Genomic DNA, 19,331 nt, shown 5'->3' with positions numbered 1-19,331 from the left:
TTTATCGATTATTTGACTATAAATTAATTTCATATACATCAATGAATTATCGAAAAATCGGCAAAGAGCCATTTAAATCTATCACCAATTTTAGATTCATAATCAAGCTAAAATACTTACAATATACGAGTGTTAGTCTCTGTGTACCTACGCGACGAACGCGTATTAACATTTATATGGGAATGTGTCATTTTTAGCATGAAATATGGTTTGTCGTGCATCAAGTTGATATGTGAGTGGAGTACTCGAGGTTCCAAGAGCCAGTAGAATGGGATGAGGAGAAGGTTTTCGGGGGTATCCCGCGAGCGGAATGACAAGTGTTTGTCATAAGTTACCCCAGTTTTAAAGACAACCGCAAGAAACAAGACGGATGGCGAGTGGCAACCACTACCCATTCCCATCTCTACATCGTAGAATTCGAACTTGAGGGCTGTGAAAACCCTAGTGCCGAGTGCCACGAAGACAAACATAATTTGTCAACATCGTCGACGATAATTTCAACATCAATCTTCGACCGCGGATCATGTGCGCAACGTGGTAACTATGTTATGCCTATGTTAATTCTCAAGAATGGGTAATTAGGCTCTACATATTTACCCTTAAGTTTCATAAACAAGTTTTGAACACAGCGCTTCTATAATGTACATATGTAAGTTTCATTAGTTAATTTGTTTTGTTATTTAAATTAATTTCAATTATTATTATATTATACTGCAAGTTAAAAAAAAACATAATGATTTATTTCAATTTATTAAATATTTATTTTTAGATGTTTTTCTATTTTTTGGCGGTGTCGTATGTGTGACATCTATACAATTTGTGTCTAATTTATCAAAAACAAAGGTGCACACCTTGAAATTAATACAACATTATGTAAGTGACATCTAGTGATGGTTCTTTGCATTTTCAAGCAAATGTTTTAAATGAAGATTCATAAATAAATGGTTTATGCAATAGTTTTAACTTACCGCAATAGATGGTATTAAATAAAATAATTGTGTTTTTATTAAACGTAGAATATTTATAATACAAAAGATATCTTAAATTGAGCCACAATTAGTTTTTAGTTTATGTTGTAATTATTCACCAATAGATGTCTATAGAACAAAAATAATATAATTAATATATTTTCATAAATCATTATTTTTAAAACTTTAAAAAATTTCAATAAATTTGAATCAATCAATTTATTTTTTGGTAGAGGATTAATAAACTTTACTGACTATATTTATTTTTTCTTGGTTGTAGTTTTCTTACCTCAATGTTTTGTTCAATAAAAATAAATAAATGAAAACACTAATAAAGTAATTAAAATAACAAACTTTAATAATTCAATAATATCACAAAATTCCTTAACCTACGATCGTATTTACATTTTAACCATGGTTTTATTAAAGAAAAAAAAATTATGGGAGTAAAAGTTCATCTACTGATGCACTATCTAAGAACTTTTGTATGGTACTTCGGAATGCTGTTTTTAAAGATTCTGCTACTGGTGGACCTACTTCATTGATGACTTCTTTCCATGAATCGTTCAACAGTCTGTTTGTTGTTTCACCTATTAATAATAATAAAAATAACATATTATAGATTGTGTATAACAATACAAATACTTCTACGTATAATCTAATTATGCGCACCGAGAATTTTGTCGCCGTTGAACAAATTTTCCAATTTGAAACTTGCTTTTCCAATGTCGTATTTAAGAGTGTCCTTCACTATAGTCAGATACTGTTTGCCGTCCGTTCCATTCACATAGTCGAAGTCGAATATGTACGTGAATTTGCAATCACCTGAGAAGTATGGCAAAACTTACAAACGAACAATCACACAATAGGTACATGTGTATATTTAATTTATCAAAAAGAAACTCACGTAAATCAACGTAGGCATTTCCATGGCCTGTCAATGGAATGATGAGTATACGGCCGCTGATGTCATAAATGGCGTCCAATACTAAATTGCCAACGGCCTTTCCGACGATTCTCTTCTTTGCAATGTCAATTCTGAGATTAAAAAAAAACACAAATATAGTTGATTTGAAAGAGAAATTGAAGGGCTTCTTTATGTGACAATTTATGTATCGAGGTCGATTTTTGTTCCGTAACAAGAAAGCATTGCCAAACAAGAATGCGGTTAATCAATTTGCGCAAGAGGCGATACACTTAAATTTCGTTAGAAGAAAGTAAACTTTTAAATCGAAAATTACGTATCGTAAGTGTGATAGATCTTCATAGTAAACCTTTTTTGAGTGTATTACGAAAAAGTTTATATAACAAACACTTCTTTCGAGGCAATAAAATAAATTCCCCATTAGATTTTACTCGATCCGAATACGAAGCGCGACACAGCACTAGTGGACTAGCATTGCAGATTTTTTCCACGTTCCGAGTTTCGGTACACGGACTGCATTGACTTGTGACTCTAGTTCTCCGAATCTGCAAATTCGAAACACAATGTAACTAGCGATACGGACTATAATTCACAGTGCTGTGCCCGCAAAACACATTAATTTATATAATGCGCCCAAAGCCAGTCGCAAACTTTCATAGGGGTCGGGACTAGAGTGTTAAATGGCCGCTTCGACTGAGCTCTCATTTTGACCCTGAAATATTTAAGCTCCCACCATCCCAATCCAGTTACATTAACATTGTACTCAGATGAACTCGGAACGATAGTGTTAATTTGGTTGAAAGCTTTGCGATAAAGCCTACTGACTACGCACGCATTTATACATGCATATATAATAACAATGGCCTGTGTAATAGTGGCAGTCAAATTTCGCCATTTGTATTAAAGGCAATGATAAACTTACATCAAAAATAAAATACTCTATATAATTACAGACATTTCACGCAATTATATAGAGTACTAAATTTTTATTTGCTTTAATCATATACAGTTTAAACTTATTTTCACAAATATTTAGTATTAGCTTGGTACTTGCACTTATACGTACTTGAACTTAATTAAGTCTAGTTTTTCACAACCGGTCAGTTTGCAATCTGTGAAAATGACGCTAAGCCCTTCTCCATTTTTCCCGCCGATTGCCTTGATTTCCTTAACATGCAGTGGGTCCAAAACCGGAATATCTCGTTCTTTATCTCCTTTTGCGAATTTCCTCATGGATGCACGTGCCGTTTCAAAAGCGCAATCGTTAAATTTCGGATCGGATGCCGAGCATGCTTTGATATAATCAGCTAAAAATAAAAATTTATTAATTAGTAATAAATACAAATCAAAGAACATATCTAATATAACTAGAGGTAGGATAGTCACAGTGCTATCCATTGTTCGGCAAACCTTTAACAATGCATTTACAACCTTTGAACAATACACGGCCCCCTCAGGCTCCGGTGACTAAATATAACATATGGATAAAGGTTCATTCATATAACCCAGCATTGCACGTCAATAGCTCGGCACAACACCGCACAGAAAAGACTACTATTTATACTATACCGCAATATTGCTTGCATCATATCGTCTAGTAAATATTGTCAGAAATGAAATTTCCGGAAATATTCATATGCACCTGTCATCACTTTTGTTAGTACGAGTGCACTATTTCCGCATTAACCAAGGAAAATCGTTTCTCCTTGATAGGTTTCGGAGACATGTACTGCTGTATATTATGAATAGATCGTGTCGGTTGTTGCTGTTTTGGATATGTCACATACACATTACGGAAGATATGAGTGTGTCCATATAGAATGTAATAAAGATAAGCGATTTACAAAAAATATTAAATTGTATTCTATTTACTGGAATTCACACTTTAAGATTTTTCACTGAAATTATTTATTTGTTTTTAAAGTTTGCACCATTGTAGCATTACAGGAATTCCTAATGCGCCACAATACAAGATATCTACTGTCATGTGTTTGCGTGTATGGTTCTATTTACATAACATTAAAACAATTAGAATAGTTCTAATTGGAGCTAATGGTTAAACTACACCTCACTTTATACATAAATATTAATACAAAATCCGGTTGTATTTGCATTAAAATTTTACATTATAACAATAATTCATTTGTATGCAAAACAAATAAAAATTGCATCAACTAACGACAATATATGTATTGTAAAAATATATGTATTGTAACGACAATGTATAACTGAAAATTGGACTTATGCCACTTTCAAATATAAGGGTTCATATGTACATATATGTATGAATTAATAACACAAAAATGAGCAATAAAAAAAATACCCGAGCGGAATTTTACTAATCATTTACTAAGTTTGACTCACTAAATTTGAATATGACAATGATTTTTGTTGACGTTCTTTCATTTAAGAGATATGAGCGCTTAAAAAAATGAGCATTTTTTTACAGATTTTTGGCTTTTGCAGTATTTAATTCAAATGCCAAAAGTAATTATTGAAATCGATAGTCGGATGCTTTATCTATTGATTTTTATTTTTTATTGCTTTGAAATACTTATACTTAATTATCTAGATTTTTTATGTTAAAATTCCAAAAGCCTGCAAAAGCCAACAATCTGTAAAACCTGTACATATTTTGAAATGCGCATATCTCTTAAATGAGAGTAAGCCAAAAAAAAATATTGTCATATTCGAATTCAATGGGTCAAACTTTTGTAGTAAAAATTTATTAGTCTCCGCTCCGGAATGTAAAAAATGTGATTTTTTGTTCCTCAGTACTGTTGGCAAATTAAATTACTATATCAAGGTTACTTCAAACGGAGAATGCATCCGAAAATGTGACGGGTGTTACGTTATGGCAGTTTTTTACATCGCTAATGACCAATCGGTTAAACCTGTTTACGTTTCTGTTGTGTTTTGATTCGTTTCTTGTGAACTTCTTATATAACCTTAAAATCGTATACATAGCTCAATCGTTTTTGCCAATGTTGTTCCCGGTGTGCGACATTGAAACTTCTAAAACAACGCTAAATCTAAATCGCAAAATTTGAAATTCAAAGTTTGACATTAACACGTGAACACATCCAAATTAAAATTCGGTTGGGAAACTTACAAAGATTATACATATACGTACAATCGATCAAATTTAAAGTTCTTTATTTGACCGGTTTAAAAATCCCCAATGTTCTTCGACTATACTGATACAATTATAAATCAATTAATACAAATGTCGAGAACGAGGTCTTTGCCATTGAAAACAGATTAATGAGCAATCATCAATGAAAATCTCCATAAAAGTCAACGATTCTACATTTAATCGATCTAATTGAACGGAAATAATTGATAAAGTGTACAAACGTACATACATATATCACATTAACAGGGTTATTGGTCATTTAAACACATAATAAGTATAATTAAAACAATTTCCACTCGTATAATGAAATGGATCAACAATTTTTGATAGTGATTTTATGAAATATTCTATTATTTATATGTATTAAAACAAATTGTTTATATTATGAAGCTAAATTCAGACGTACAATATCTAAATACACCGTTTTTTAAAATTATTTATTGCATGTTTACATATATTAATAACCAAATGTTACATATATTAATTACCAAAAAGAAAAATGATGATTTAATGGGGTTAAAATTTTTCCATGTGAGTCTTTAACCCTATAATGGATGCTACGTTTTTCTAGCAAGAACGGATACGGTGGGCCCTTTGGAACCTTGCGTACATACATACATATATCGGCCTGCTTTTTAAATGTTTTATTGTTTTTTATGGTTTTATATGAAGATAAATTGATAATAAAAGTCTCAATATGATTTCTATTATGTTTATTTAAATTAATTTTCTAAATGGCACTTTGGAAAAAAAAGAAGCTAAGTTAACTTAGATCCATATTATACGGGTATTACTTTGATTGAAAATAAAAATTATTTATTTATATCAATTAAAATAACATCTCACGTTAGAGTCGTGATTTTCAACCTGTGGCTCAAGGGCCGTATGCGGTGCATACTTAAAATAAATAATTTAATTCCATATTTATCGGACATTTCATAATATATTGTCAAAATGGAAATTCAAAAACTTATTCCGATGAGTGGAATTAGATGAATGGAAATAGTGATGATTGAATATAAAGTTATCGTTGGATATAAAATATGGTTAATTTTATCCCAAATATCTGAAATAGTACTATGTAATTAATTATTTTTTTCTCCTTTTAGTTTAATGTTTTAATGCAGCAGAAATTTGAAAAAAAAAATGAATAATCCCATAGTAATTGCCTTAGTGGGTACAATGTATACGGCTGCGTTGTAAAAAGTTGTGTTTGTTTTCTGACTAGCATACATATAAGTCTTAAAAGGTTTTATTATAATAAATAAATAAGTTCATCAGTCAATGAAGACAATAAAAGGATAGCTACGTATTTATTAGCTACGTATGTACATATGTACATATATTGGAAGGAATAAATACACTTTTGTAAATATGTTTTAAAATGCCAAATATTTTATTTCGTTTATATTTAAATTTTAAAACGAATTTATTCTGCTTCTCAGTATATGTATGTAAGTTTGTATTAATTTAAAAAATTATTATATCTAATATCTACTTGAACACTTCAAAACTTAAATGATATCCAATAGACATGAACAAAACTACCATGTTTATAATCAAATCCGCTTAAATTATCTACGTAATACGTACAAATATAACAAAAGTCTAAAATTGATAAAAATTGTGTTAATATTTAGAAAGATTAATTAACCATTATCTAATTTTCGAAATTTTATCGATTAGTTTTTGTTATTGGAATCAATCGGCTTTTAAGTGTTATACTTTCATACTTTCGAATAATTATTTTGGTTATATCAGAATAAACTATTATATAACGTATTTACGAGTAATATATAATTGATGTATTGTTTTGTTTACTTACGTAGACTGGCTTCGGCCAAATGTGCGACGGCGATGAACAGGAACAGGAAACTCACTAAAGTATTTCCAACCGCCATTTTCGAAGATGGTTTTGTAGATTTGCTGAGATAGATTCACCTCGGATAGATCCGCTAGTCTATTCTATTCCACGTAGTGCTCGCGCTTATAAGAGAAAAACTAGTTGTTACTCCCGAGACGTCCGAGTTACAAGTGGTCCGAAGCGAACGGTTAACATTTATTTATATATAATATTTTGTGTGTGTATACCTAGAAGTGTAAACATTTAGTTAATGCGGTAGAAGTCGTCTTGACCACGTCGAAGGTGAGGGGCAAGGTTTTGTTGAGACGCGCGGGAAAATTTGAACAATGCTCTTTGCGAATTGCGAATGTACAGAATATATAAGAAGCTCACATGACGATGCTGGCAATTCGAAACGAAGTGTCGCTATTGAATTTCAATCGGTGTATGTATGGTGTGTGTATAACGTCTCAACTTGGGTCGTTCAATTTTTATTATGATAGGTGTCCATATACGAAGTGTATGTACGTGATGTGATATTGCAGTGGAGTTAAAACTCAACTTTAATATTTTGATTGATCTATGTCAATACCTCTACTTAAAGGTATACCTGTATACGTGTGTTTCTATTGAAATTTTATATTTACAACGCTGATAAAAGCTTTTAAGATCACAGCATTTGGAATGTGAAAAGTGGTAGTTAACTTACATATAATTATTACTTTAAAGGTTCATTGAAATAATTTAATATTTCCTCGTCATAATCTTGTTGAGAATATAATATATACTATCAAAATGACTGAGACAACTGTCGCAACTTATATTTTATTACACGACTGTTGGTAGTAGGGAAAAAAACACAATTCCTTTTGATCTGACTAGGGATTCCAAAACTGATACTGACGACGTTGGTTCAAAATTAAACCTTCGTTGGTACTAGTACACAAAATGGACTACTAGTAATATAATAATTTCAATTTACACTGGTATTAGGGATCCCAATACCAGTACTACCGAATTCACCCTTCGGTACTAACGGTAGTACTGTATTATAATAATATGAATTTTATCAATTTTTTTTTTTTGATTTAGGAGAAGACGCTGTATCGGCTTGGTTGTATGGATTAGTCGAAGAATGATTCAACAGTCGACATGCTTTTTGAGCTGTCATTCAAAGGAGCCGTTAAGTGTGTCAAATCAATAATCAAAGACAAATTTTTACCTGAAATTATGTATTTCTGAATACATATACTCACTGACTGAAGACTCGTCGATATTTTTATTTTATTTTTGGAGACCGATTTTTTCACTTGACAATATTAGAATACATATACATATGAGCTACCTATAGATAGGACCTATAGATATGATATTTAAAATCTAAAACCATCCCTTCCACACAAAACTTCTTCAAAGAAAAAATCATGCCAAAATTTATTTACTTTTTTTGATACTCGCTGATCAACCATTCTCGCGGTGTAGAAACACATAATTTTGTAATTAATTTAAAATACAATTGATCAAAACAATTAATGATTAACCGACAGTTGATTAGTTAATATTTATTTTTAATTAATTAAATTTGATTTCAAAAATTCGCTTTAATGAATCAATATCGACAAATACCGGTACTACCAGCAGTGAGAATTTTCTCCGGTAGAACCAGTAGTGGAAAATTATCGATATTTTAAGAATATCTAGTCTAGAATCTATACCAAAAGGATTTATAGCAAAACTTTTCAACCGATTAGAATCGATATTTAGAGTTTTGACAGGAATGAAATATGGATAATTTCGTTTTCGTTTGACAAATATGTTTGAATAGGATCCATTTTGAAATTGGCATAATATAATACATATTGTTACATACCCACCTATTAAATTATTGTTACTTGTAACCTTTTATCCTAATGGTAAGAGCACACTCAAAAGTGCGGCATGGTACGCGTACGTGGACTCCAGCAGTGATAGGCGTATCTTTCTTAATTTAACACTGTCAAACCTATGTACATATGTATGTATGTTTAAAAACACTCCAGTGGGTTGAAGTACGCTGTGGTGCAAATTTGGGTACCGGAGTACGTCCCGTGTAACTTTCTGTGTGTCTTTACCTTATCTAAGGCAGTCCATTTGGAAGTTTTGCATTAAAAATTTCATAATCCCTCAGTCTTATGAAATGTTAGAAACTTTTCTGTGAAAAGTTTTTGCACATCATGAAAATTTGAATTGAAAATTTATTAAATTTTACGATAGCATGATGTATTTTAAAAGATAATGGATGATGCACGACTTCTTAATCGCAATTGACACGTCAATTTAAATGTCACTTATAATAATTATGCAATTATTGTATAATTAATAGTAATCTTCGGGGTTAGAGATCATATTATTCTCTGTAATACATCATACATCATCCTATAGAAATATATTTTTATTTTACGTAATAAAAATGAGAAAATGTATGTTTTACGATAAAATTGCATTTGTAGATTTTTTTGCTGTTTCCGTTTCTTGCGAATCATACTTACATTGTTTACGAAATTATGGTTAATTTTTATGAGAAACTTTCACTATTCATCCATTGTTGATACGTTGACGTTTGTGTGTGTTTTTCAATCAACGTTTATTCTTAAACGTAATGATAATCACTTTTTGATTCTCGTTTACGTAACAATAAATTACATAGTTCGAAACCATTTCATCTGATTTGTTTACCAAAGCTAAATATACAATATCAGAGAACAAATATGAAGTAGTAATTTCTGTTTAAAATAAAACTGTACATATTAATATAAATTACAACTGAATCGACGAAATATTACTAATACGTATGTAAATAATATTTTACATTTTTCTTAATTCCGCATTTTAATTTATTGAATTCACACGATGAAACCAGTAAGTTTTACAAATATAAAAATATTTATAAAAAGCATGATAAATTTTTTGTTTGATTTTCTTATTTGCTTTATAATTGAATGTGCAATGATGTCACCTAAAAGAATTCCTCTTAATTATTTTTTGCGAATAAAATTTACATAGTTTATACATATTTGTTTAAGTGGGAAATTACCCGCATTGTCGTGATTGGTCTATGAATATAAATACTGTCAAATTAATATTTCCTTTTGACCTTGGGTGAGTACTTTGCGTTTTTATTTTCCATACGCATGGAAATTGTGAAAAATAATTGAATTATTAAATATGATACTATTTCTATACATATCGTAACTTTGTACATACATTTTTGAAAAATAGGCAAAACACCCGCACATGCTAATTATAATATGGATGTTTATCCATTTACTACTTACCAACTGGTTGTAAGTATAATACATTAAGTTCAAATTTGAATGTGTCAGGTGCATGTGATTTTATTATGCCTATCTATATTGACGTCACGAATCTGCATTGTTATTAGTGGTGTATTAAAATGTATTTCTTCTTTGTCTAGTGGGTGCATCTAATTGTTATTAGACTTTAATGATAATTTATCATTGAATTAAGTGGGTTTAAATTAACCGGTTTAGCATACAAGGTTGACGGCTTTCTTATGCAGTTTCCTGTCCATCACGTATTTTCATGTAAGACCTTTAATACTTTATTTATCTTTATTTGATAATGGTCGCGAAAAAAATTTATTCACCGAGATGTCAGAAATGTTGAAACATGTTAAAATTATTAAACTTTTTGCATTTTAAAGGTAATACATATATGGATTCAATTACGATAAGTATTCAATTATATAATTAGTAGGATTCAATTACGATTCTAAACGGGTTCAATAACGATAAGGTTAAAATCGAAGGTCAACAGTTTAATATGGTGTCCCGACAATTGCGCGCAAGACGACTACACGCCGACAATAATTCGCATATAGCAATTAAATGAGGACATTGATTCCCATTAATTATATTTTAAAAAGTATTATAATATTGTAATTAAAATGAAAAAATCGAAATCAACGTCGATTAAAAAAATAATGAGTTTCTTTCCGAGCACGGTTGACACCTTTTCAGTTTTAGCTCGGAATTTCCAGATTTTACTGAAAATATCCAGGCTTGGGTTTTGTAAAAAAAGTCCCCAGGTTAAATAATAATGTGGCGATTTTTCTGACTACTTATAAATAAAATACGATTCTTGTAATTTTTACTAAAAAATTATAAATAACCATCGTAATAATTGTCCTATGATTAACCTCCTAATGATTGAGAAAAACTCTCATCTGATTCATATTCTCGGACTACCAAATGATATTTCTTACAAAAAAGAAATAGAGATTTTCATTCAACCTTCAATTCAAATGGAGTGGCTAAAATTTGATATAATTACCAATTGAATTAGTAACTAATAGTAACCTAAACTTCTCTAAAAAATAAACTTGACAATTTCTTAAAACCCAATGGGTTTTTCTACTTCTTTTTCTAGTAATTATTATATTTTCTTTTTTTCCTTTTATTATTGTGATTATTTTTTAAAAATCTTGTTTTGATTTTTTTTATTATTTTATTTTGATTCATTTCTTTCCTTTCTTTTTTTTTGTTCTCAAAGGCAAGCCCCTTGGTTCGTCAGAAATGCCGCCTTTCCCAAAATCGTTTAAATAAATAAATAAAATTTCAGGGTTGCCGTCGATCTTGCAAGGTCTTTGTTTTCAAACGACCTCACATCTATGTTGTGAATATATAATAATTATTAAAAATGTTAGCATATTAGATCTAGAGTTCATTACACGCTTACCAAATTTTAAAATTGTTGAAAATAAAACGGTAAACCAAAACCGACAGCCCTAGTTCATTTCTATCGATGAGCAAAATCTATCTTGCAAAATTAAATAAAACCAAAAAAGCTCTTTTTTTCATTATTTTTAACATTTGAGTATTGTTCTGCGTGGGATTTTCGGCGCATAGTTGTCTTGCGTGCAATTTTCGGGATGCGGATAAAATATAATAGCATCATGATACTTTTTTTTCTGATTGTGATTTATCTAACTTTTATGCAAGCGATTGACATGATATTGAACTTCGTTTGTATTTTTAATATGCCAGTGTCACTAAATAAATAAAATGTTGAAGAATTAAAAAATAATGAATACGCGTATGTTTATGTCATAGGATGCAGCTAAGCTGTCTGCTTGCTTTCACGGCGTCGATTTCGCAATTGATATTAACAAAAAATAAAAATAAAGCTTGCCGATCAATACCATGTGAAAAAAATCATCATCACCTTGATTTATCTTCGATTGGCAATATGCAATTAATATCAAATTAAATATCAATGTAGTTTGTTCCAATTACATACATAATCTTATGAAGGCCGTCATCTCTGACCGCATGTGAAGCAGGCATACTTTCTTTCAAATATTAGTCGTTGACACGGTTTTAATAAATCCCTCGTGGTCACTTATAGGGATGTCATCATCCCCTTTGCCCGGTCGTAAGTGATAAAATAATGGAAATTAAAAAATATGACTGGGAGGGACGGAGTGAGCATTAGCGAGTCATTAGCGGGGGCTCGCTCAAAGGACGAGAGCTAATGCTTTTCACATCGATTCGGTGACAAATACTGAGCTTTTTTACATAGAAGCAAATGCTTTTGTCTTCATATTCTTCTTTTTCATCTTCTCGTCTTATCTAATCGCTATTGTCCTTCTCTCCGGTACAAATGCGCCGATAAACCATGACACACATCTTAAGTAAATATTTCGAACGGAAGATATATTATCACTTGTCATATGTTGCAGGTATTAATTGCTGATTCTGATATCTAATTCTATCAAAAAAAAAATTTCGAATAAACTTTTTGAATAGTCCTTGTGCATAAAGTATGTACATATGTTATTTATTTATTTATTATTAAATAGCAAATTGCTAATGAATTATTTTACAATTAACAATTTTAAACCTAAACTAACATGTACGTATGTATATATGGGGCTGTGAAGTCTTAGCTTAACTTACCTTAAATTAACTTATATGTAACTATACAATTTGCCGCCAATTTAAATTTCAAACTGGTATGCTGATTTTTCATCAGTTTCACAAGGTTTATTTAATAAGATTTCAGGTCCTAACACTTATCCATCTCTTTTTGTTTTTATTCACATTAACTCGATATATTAAGAATCTCCAAAAAAGCAGTTTGAGACGGTCAAATCAGATAAAGGTTCGTTAGAAATTCTACAACAGCATACGCTATTAAGTAAAAAAAAAAGTGATTTTAATGCAAAATCAGAGTCGGAGTCGTTTTATTTTTCGTGACTTTGACTTCGAATCAACGTAATAAAAATTTATGTGGAAACTTTTATTAGAAACAAATGATTCATTATTCGAAATATACATACATATATAGCTTTGTATAATACATATGGAAGAAGAGTGAATACAATTGCATAAATAAACTTTTAAAAATCGTTTAAAAATATTAAAATATTAATAAATCTTGTTTTTGCATATACATATGTACATACATATGTTATAGGTATGTATTACAAACCCATTTAAAAAAATTGCTTCAAATACTAACTTTAAGTCAATAATTCTGTATGAGACACCGAATCATTGGAAATAAACATACGGCTTCGGAGTTTGATACATATGTAAATTTATAAGAAAATGTCACAAGTCGCGATATTTGATTTTGTAAATACATAAATATGTATATAAATATACATAAAGGTTGTGTGCATAAATCTTATTAAACCTTCATATATTTCGCAGTCATTGTTAATGTGTTAATTTATTTTGTGAAAGCTTTACTAATGTAATTGATTGAAACTATTTATTTTATTTTGAGGGAACAAATAAAGGTAGTAAACACAAACTACATACCTCTACTTGTACGTACATACATATATGGAGGTCAGGTGGTTGAAGTGTTTGTGAAACTTTTAAATTTTACAGTAGTGCACACTCTCTGTAGGTATTTATGTATCAAGAGCTCACTACAAGGATTCAACTACTCTATTGTTTAAGTTCTTCATATACTATGAGAGTTTTGACCTTAAAATAACTGGAATCTGAGATCGTGTTGCGTATATGTATGTAGTACTGCTGAAATTGGTCGAATTCATATTATTGAAATATGAGAAAATAATTATTTACCAAACTGTAAAATCCGAAATGTTTAGTACATACTTCGAAATACAGAATGTTTAGTACATATTTCGAAATACAGAATGATTCGTACATAATATGTACTTGTTTAGTACATAATATGCGCTGAAAGTTTCATATATACTTTGAACCGATCGGAATTGATTTAATAACGCACGCGCTTGAAATAGTTTATCAAGGGACAGTCAACAGATTGTCAACAGATATAATGAATATTGGGTCTACGACCTTTTATTGCCATTCTTCAATGTTCAATGTTAACTTCGGTCATGTTTTTCTTTTTGAAATTAACATACTGGGCTTTTTACAGTGGTACAACCTTGACAAGGGTTAAAGACTCCGCGTGTGAGCTCCTCACCGTTCTCTCTTAAATTAAAACTCCGGATACAATTACACGTATTTTAATGTAAATCTTTATTTAAATACGGTAACATTGAATTATATTATATTTATTTATGCAAGTTCATTTCCACTGTGGAAGGTGTGAGAAATTTTGCCGGTGATAAACTTCATGTATTTTTATTAAGGAATGAAAATATATTTATTGTGACGTAAAGGCATAACACTGTCATATCCTGTCAACAAAATGATATAACAATCCGTCCGTTTTCTGACAAAACACCCTTAATGTTGTCGGCAATCACTCATATCGTTTGACGTTCTCTCTTTTAACGCACGTTCGAATGAAGTGTGTATAAGTATGCAAACACGTATATCGAACGTAATTTTAGCGTTTTTAAATTATTCCAAATTTTTCCGACTGCGTCCTTCAAATACTAAATTTTACGGAGAAGTCTCGACGGGTTTTGAATAGTAATTTTCTCGCAATTTTAAAATATATTTTACATGTACAATACGAAGTGATAATTAAAGTTTGTTTTAATAATCAGGCAAAATACGAGTTGCACACGTCGCACCACATGTCGATTGATTTATTTTATTCAAATTACTATTTTGCATGTTCGAGTATAATAAAATCTAGTATCATGAGTTAATTAGATCATATAATCCTTTGATGACTTTGACTTTGATATGCATATACGTATGTATGTATGATATCAAGATATAATGAGTTCTGGAAAGTCTTGAAAAATAATAGAGGGCAGTCTTGATTGCTATAGTAGATGTTGTGGAAAATATAAGAAGTGGAGATAGATTTTCAAAATAACCAGATTCGTTCTGCAACCAAAGAAAATTGAAGAAGAATCATCTTTTTCGTGGTGAAGATTCTCAATATTTAAAAAAGCGGCATCAAATCTTTATATGAACATACATTTTAATTTTTCATATCATATTTTAATTTGGTTTGTTTAATATTTTCAATTGCATAAGTGTAAAACCTTGGCATTAATGCATATATAATAAAAACATTATTAGTTTTCGTACAACTCTACAAATTTTCATGAGTCATGTATTTTTCATATATCGCGTGTAAAGTGATAAAAAACAGGGTTTTTGTATCTATTACGAATGTAAGTAGTATATTATGTACTTCAAAAATCGTTTTATGCACGTCGAATTATTATTATATAATAATGAGTTATTTGATTGTGTGACTCATGGTTATAATAAGGATGTTCATTTGAGTACGGTTGTATATTTTGATTGTTAACCATGAAAATAAATACGCCGTGAAAAAATTCGTCTTTTCAATTCGTTGAAATAACCTTATTGTGTTTTCTGCCAAAAATACGATTTTCTCGTCTGCGTTTTCGTATCGGAAAATTTCTGTATCAAAGCTTCATAATGAGGAGAGTTGCCTCAGCGTGGCTCAATACCCGGTGGTAATTTATCATTTATCGGGAATATTTCCAGATTAAATCACAGTTTCCGCTTTTCCCGCTCGTTTCGCGGTTTTTCCGAGAGACGCGCCATTTTAATGCGTCGTTAACCCGAAAATCGCGTTATTATGCCATTTTATTGTAACGTTTCGTTACGTTGCGTATACATGTTGGGGAAAAAATGATAAAATTGCGTAACTTTGCGTTATCGAATATATCATACACTGCGGTACTTACCATATATAAAATATAAATATTTCGCTTTTTACACACAGACTCCTAGAAAACACAATACATCGTAAGAAACCATTCGGTATGACAATATTCAAATACATTTGTATATCTATGTACGTATCTTTATAGTATTTTCTGTCACAAAATAACGTAAAGTTTTTTCTGTCACTAAATATAATGCTATATGTAGTTAAATAAATATGTATAGTGACATCTGTGTGAGTTGTGTATAATTAAAAATAGTGCATTTTTAATGAGTGGTTTATAACTTGGATGATAAATTACATATGTGTGTATAAAATAATATAATAAAAAGGCAATAGTTCAGTCGTAATCGTTTTATTGAATTTTTAATTTTAATTTGATTTTTTAATTACAATTTATTATGATCACAAGTCCGTTTTTTCTAATTGTCACATTAAATCTATCACCAGGAACCTACATAAATTCATCGTTTCGCTATTAAATTTCGCTACACGTATTTTGTGCTTCGATCACTAATGATTAATTTATTTTGCCTATCGTATATGATAAATTCAAAAATTAAACATGTGGTTCAAATCACAGATAATTTTAAACCTTATAAATACAACGACACGAGGAAACAATATACAAAATGTACAACGAACCGCTCTCACCATATCGCGATAAATGCGAAAAGTCGACGGGAAATTAAATACGGGACATAATTTGTTGTACCGGTTGTGCGTTTATATTACATAAGTATATCAGAGAGAGAGAAAAAATTGTTCTATCGCCATTTTCAGTCTGTATAGTGCTTTTTTTTTTTTATTTATTGCCTCAGACTGACATTCTAAGAAACATCGAGCAACCGAGAATAATAGCCGTTCCGCGAAAGAAACAAAAGCAAGCCGAAAAACAAAACGTAAAAAATAAACCATACAAACTTGTATTCGCGTTGGTTTTAAAACAGAATCAAGATTCATATCTGAAATATGTGTGTGACAGTTGGTCTGTCAATTAGCGTAATCACCGCGTGAAAGTGAGATCGTTTTCGCTCGAGCTTTGAGAGCTTTCCTTGATCACTTCTAGTTCTCTCACAGCAACGCCTGGAGATTTGTAGTAAGTTTTCGTGTGCACCCCATTGTCCGAATCGATGTCGTCTTCTCCACCATCATCCAAGTTGCTTTTGGTTCTAGTTTCGTACATTGGTCCATAGTATCCATTGTTCGATTTGTAATTTGTGTTTGGGTCGTACGCGTTCGACAAGTCCTCCTTTGAAGTCGTCCTTTGTGCCCTGTCGAAATTCTGCTCCACCGATCCGCAGCAGTTATGATTATTAACCCTTTCTCCGTCTTCATCGAAACTCCACTTGAAGTTTTTGTTGAAGCTCCTAGCGCTGGCGTGTCTCTCGAGACTGTTCGTTCTGTAATATCCTGCTCTGTTGCTATCCCAATCTCATGAGTCGTTGAAATGGCCATTGCATTTACTAAAGCTGATCTCATCCAGGCTCAGATTGGACCTGGCCTCGCCGAATCGCAGCTCGGAATGGTTCTCGAACAGCCTCACGTCTGAATTTTTCAAACGGTAATCGAGTGGATGACCATAAACGTCGATTCTAAAATCGGAGCCGGAATTGTACCGGCGATAGTCCGGCTGCTGATAGCACTCGTAGTGTCTCGGCTGATATTCGTGGATCGATTTTATTGAATCCGAGTGGTAGTTTTTTATTGAGCCATTGCATTTCAGTGAGGAGTCCCGTTTGGGGCCGTGGTATACCTTTTGTAGAGCGTGCAAGCTCGTCGAGGACACGGTTCTTTCAAGGATCTCGCCCCAGTATTTCTCTGAGAGACCTTCCAAATCGGGCTTGTGAGGAGGAGCTGGCGGCTCAGACGATAGCGAATTACAGCAGCCTGAAGACTTTTCCAAAGGAGGAGTCGTTTCACCTCGACGACAGCAAAACTGCAAAATTTAAGCATTATTGTAATGTCTCTTATACATACTATAATGAAAATCACATGGTATATCTAATCTGATATGTCTACATAGTGACATTATTGGCAAACAAAAAAAATCACATATTTGACTTTACAAAGCGGAGCTGATCAATCTTTACGCTCAATCCATTAAATACGAATATTCTAATGAATTCTGTTGGTTTGATCTCTTTTATGAATGTTTTGATGTCGTTTAAAAATCTGCAATTTTCAAACGACAGTTTTTGGCTTTTGCGATCTATAACTCAAAATATAGTATTGTTATGCTCAAAATAAGTATTGGAATCAATAGTCAGATGTGATTCTATTGATAGTTTTATTACTTTGAAATATTTATATAACGAATTTAAAGTACCTACAAAAAAAATTCTCCCGTTTATCTTTATAAGGATTGGTTATCAATCTCAATACCTATTTTAATCTAAATGTACTAATTCTAGCGGTAAATGATCTTTTTCTATTATTTCATCATAAGTTAGCAATAAAAGTCCATCTTACTAAAATCGTTCAAGTTGGAGTTGAAAGATAAAATAAAATCGGAGTTGGAGTCGGTTAATTTTGATCCAACTCCACAGCACTGGAATTATCTAAAACGCCAGATAAAATATATTACATCTGATAATATGCGTTGAGGGTAGGATATGTACATACATATGTATGTGCAATATAGAATATGTAATGTTGTGATGTTGCGATTACGCGACCAACGTTAAAATTATCAAAGACCTTCGTAGGTGAAGTTACCGTTTTTACACGTTTACATACATACATACTTTAGTGGAAAATTACCACTATTTCCCTCACGAAGCGAAGACATCAAAGTTCGTCAAAGAATGCAGTTTACATAAAGGGAATACCTACCGTGGTAAATTACCGGCAGCTATGCGTGGAAGAAGAAGAAGAAGCATGAAGTGAAACAGGAAAGACGGGGGTAAGAAAGGAAGACGAAGCCGCACTTGATAGTGTAACTCTATTGTTTAACGGTGAAATGGGGGCGCGCTCTCTGGCAAGTTTTCATATTTCAGCCACTTCCCCCACGGTGTACTTTCAGATATTCAGATATTTAGAATGGGTGAAATTGCCGAAGCGACCGTTAAAAGTATCGATGTAGTGGTCGAGTGACGTTGCCGATGCACTTCGGCTCCATAGCGATCATTCACGTTAAAGTTGAAAGTCAAGTCATAATAATAAGAGTGAAAAAAGACAAACACAAAAAGCGAAAGAAATAGAAAGTCGCATGAAAAACGACCGATTTTTATGAGGCGTATTAAAAATCGTAAAAGTTTTTATCGTTGTCGTTATGGAGGAGTGCCGTCAGTATTTATTGTATTGGATGCTATTATTTTCTTTTGTGAAAAATCTTTCTTAAATTTC

General features: G+C 31.4%; 2 protein-coding genes across 2 annotated transcripts in view; both read right to left on the bottom strand.

Moving 5' to 3' along the window:
* Positions 1-1,305: 1,305 nt before the first annotated feature.
* On the bottom strand, positions 1,306-7,273 carry LOC143916414 (circadian clock-controlled protein daywake-like). The gene is made up of 5 exons (XM_077437516.1): positions 6,855-7,273; positions 2,960-3,200; positions 1,876-2,006; positions 1,641-1,793; positions 1,306-1,558 (listed from the first exon to the last, which is right to left on the bottom strand). The coding sequence occupies exons 1-5, from the start codon at positions 6,928-6,930 to the stop codon at positions 1,407-1,409; spliced, it is 753 nt and encodes a 250-aa protein (XP_077293642.1). The 5' UTR covers positions 6,931-7,273; the 3' UTR covers positions 1,306-1,406.
* Positions 7,274-16,106: 8,833 nt separating this feature from the next.
* Positions 16,107-19,331, bottom strand: part of LOC143917378 (trace amine-associated receptor 1) — an 83,531-nt gene continuing 80,306 nt past the window's right edge. The window contains exon 8 of the mRNA XM_077438872.1: positions 16,107-17,922. Coding sequence (XP_077294998.1) covers positions 17,419-17,922 — 504 coding nt within the window. The 3' untranslated portion in view covers positions 16,107-17,418. The remainder of the gene's footprint in view (positions 17,923-19,331) is intronic.

This window comes from Arctopsyche grandis, chromosome 9 (genome assembly GCF_051622035.1).
Source record: "Arctopsyche grandis isolate Sample6627 chromosome 9, ASM5162203v2, whole genome shotgun sequence".
In the NCBI taxonomy this organism is placed as follows: Eukaryota; Metazoa; Arthropoda; class Insecta; order Trichoptera; family Hydropsychidae; genus Arctopsyche; species Arctopsyche grandis.
Note: the sequence above shows the minus strand (reverse complement) of the source record. Positions and strands in the feature narration are given on the sequence as shown.

What these genes read in the sequence shown, in the direction of transcription:
- LOC143916414 (XM_077437516.1), bottom strand. Translation starts at nt 6,930, where the DNA reads ATGGCGGTTGGAAATACTTTAGTGAGTTTCCTGTTCCTGTTCATCGCC. An exon ending in TTTGGCCGAAGCCAGTCTAC is followed by an intron (nt 3,201 to 6,854) that starts GTAAGTAAACAA and finishes TTTTATTTTTAG; the next exon opens with CTGATTATATCAAAGCATGC. An exon ending in AAATGCCTACGTTGATTTAC is followed by an intron (nt 1,794 to 1,875) that starts GTGAGTTTCTTT and finishes CATACTTCTCAG; the next exon opens with GTGATTGCAAATTCACGTAC.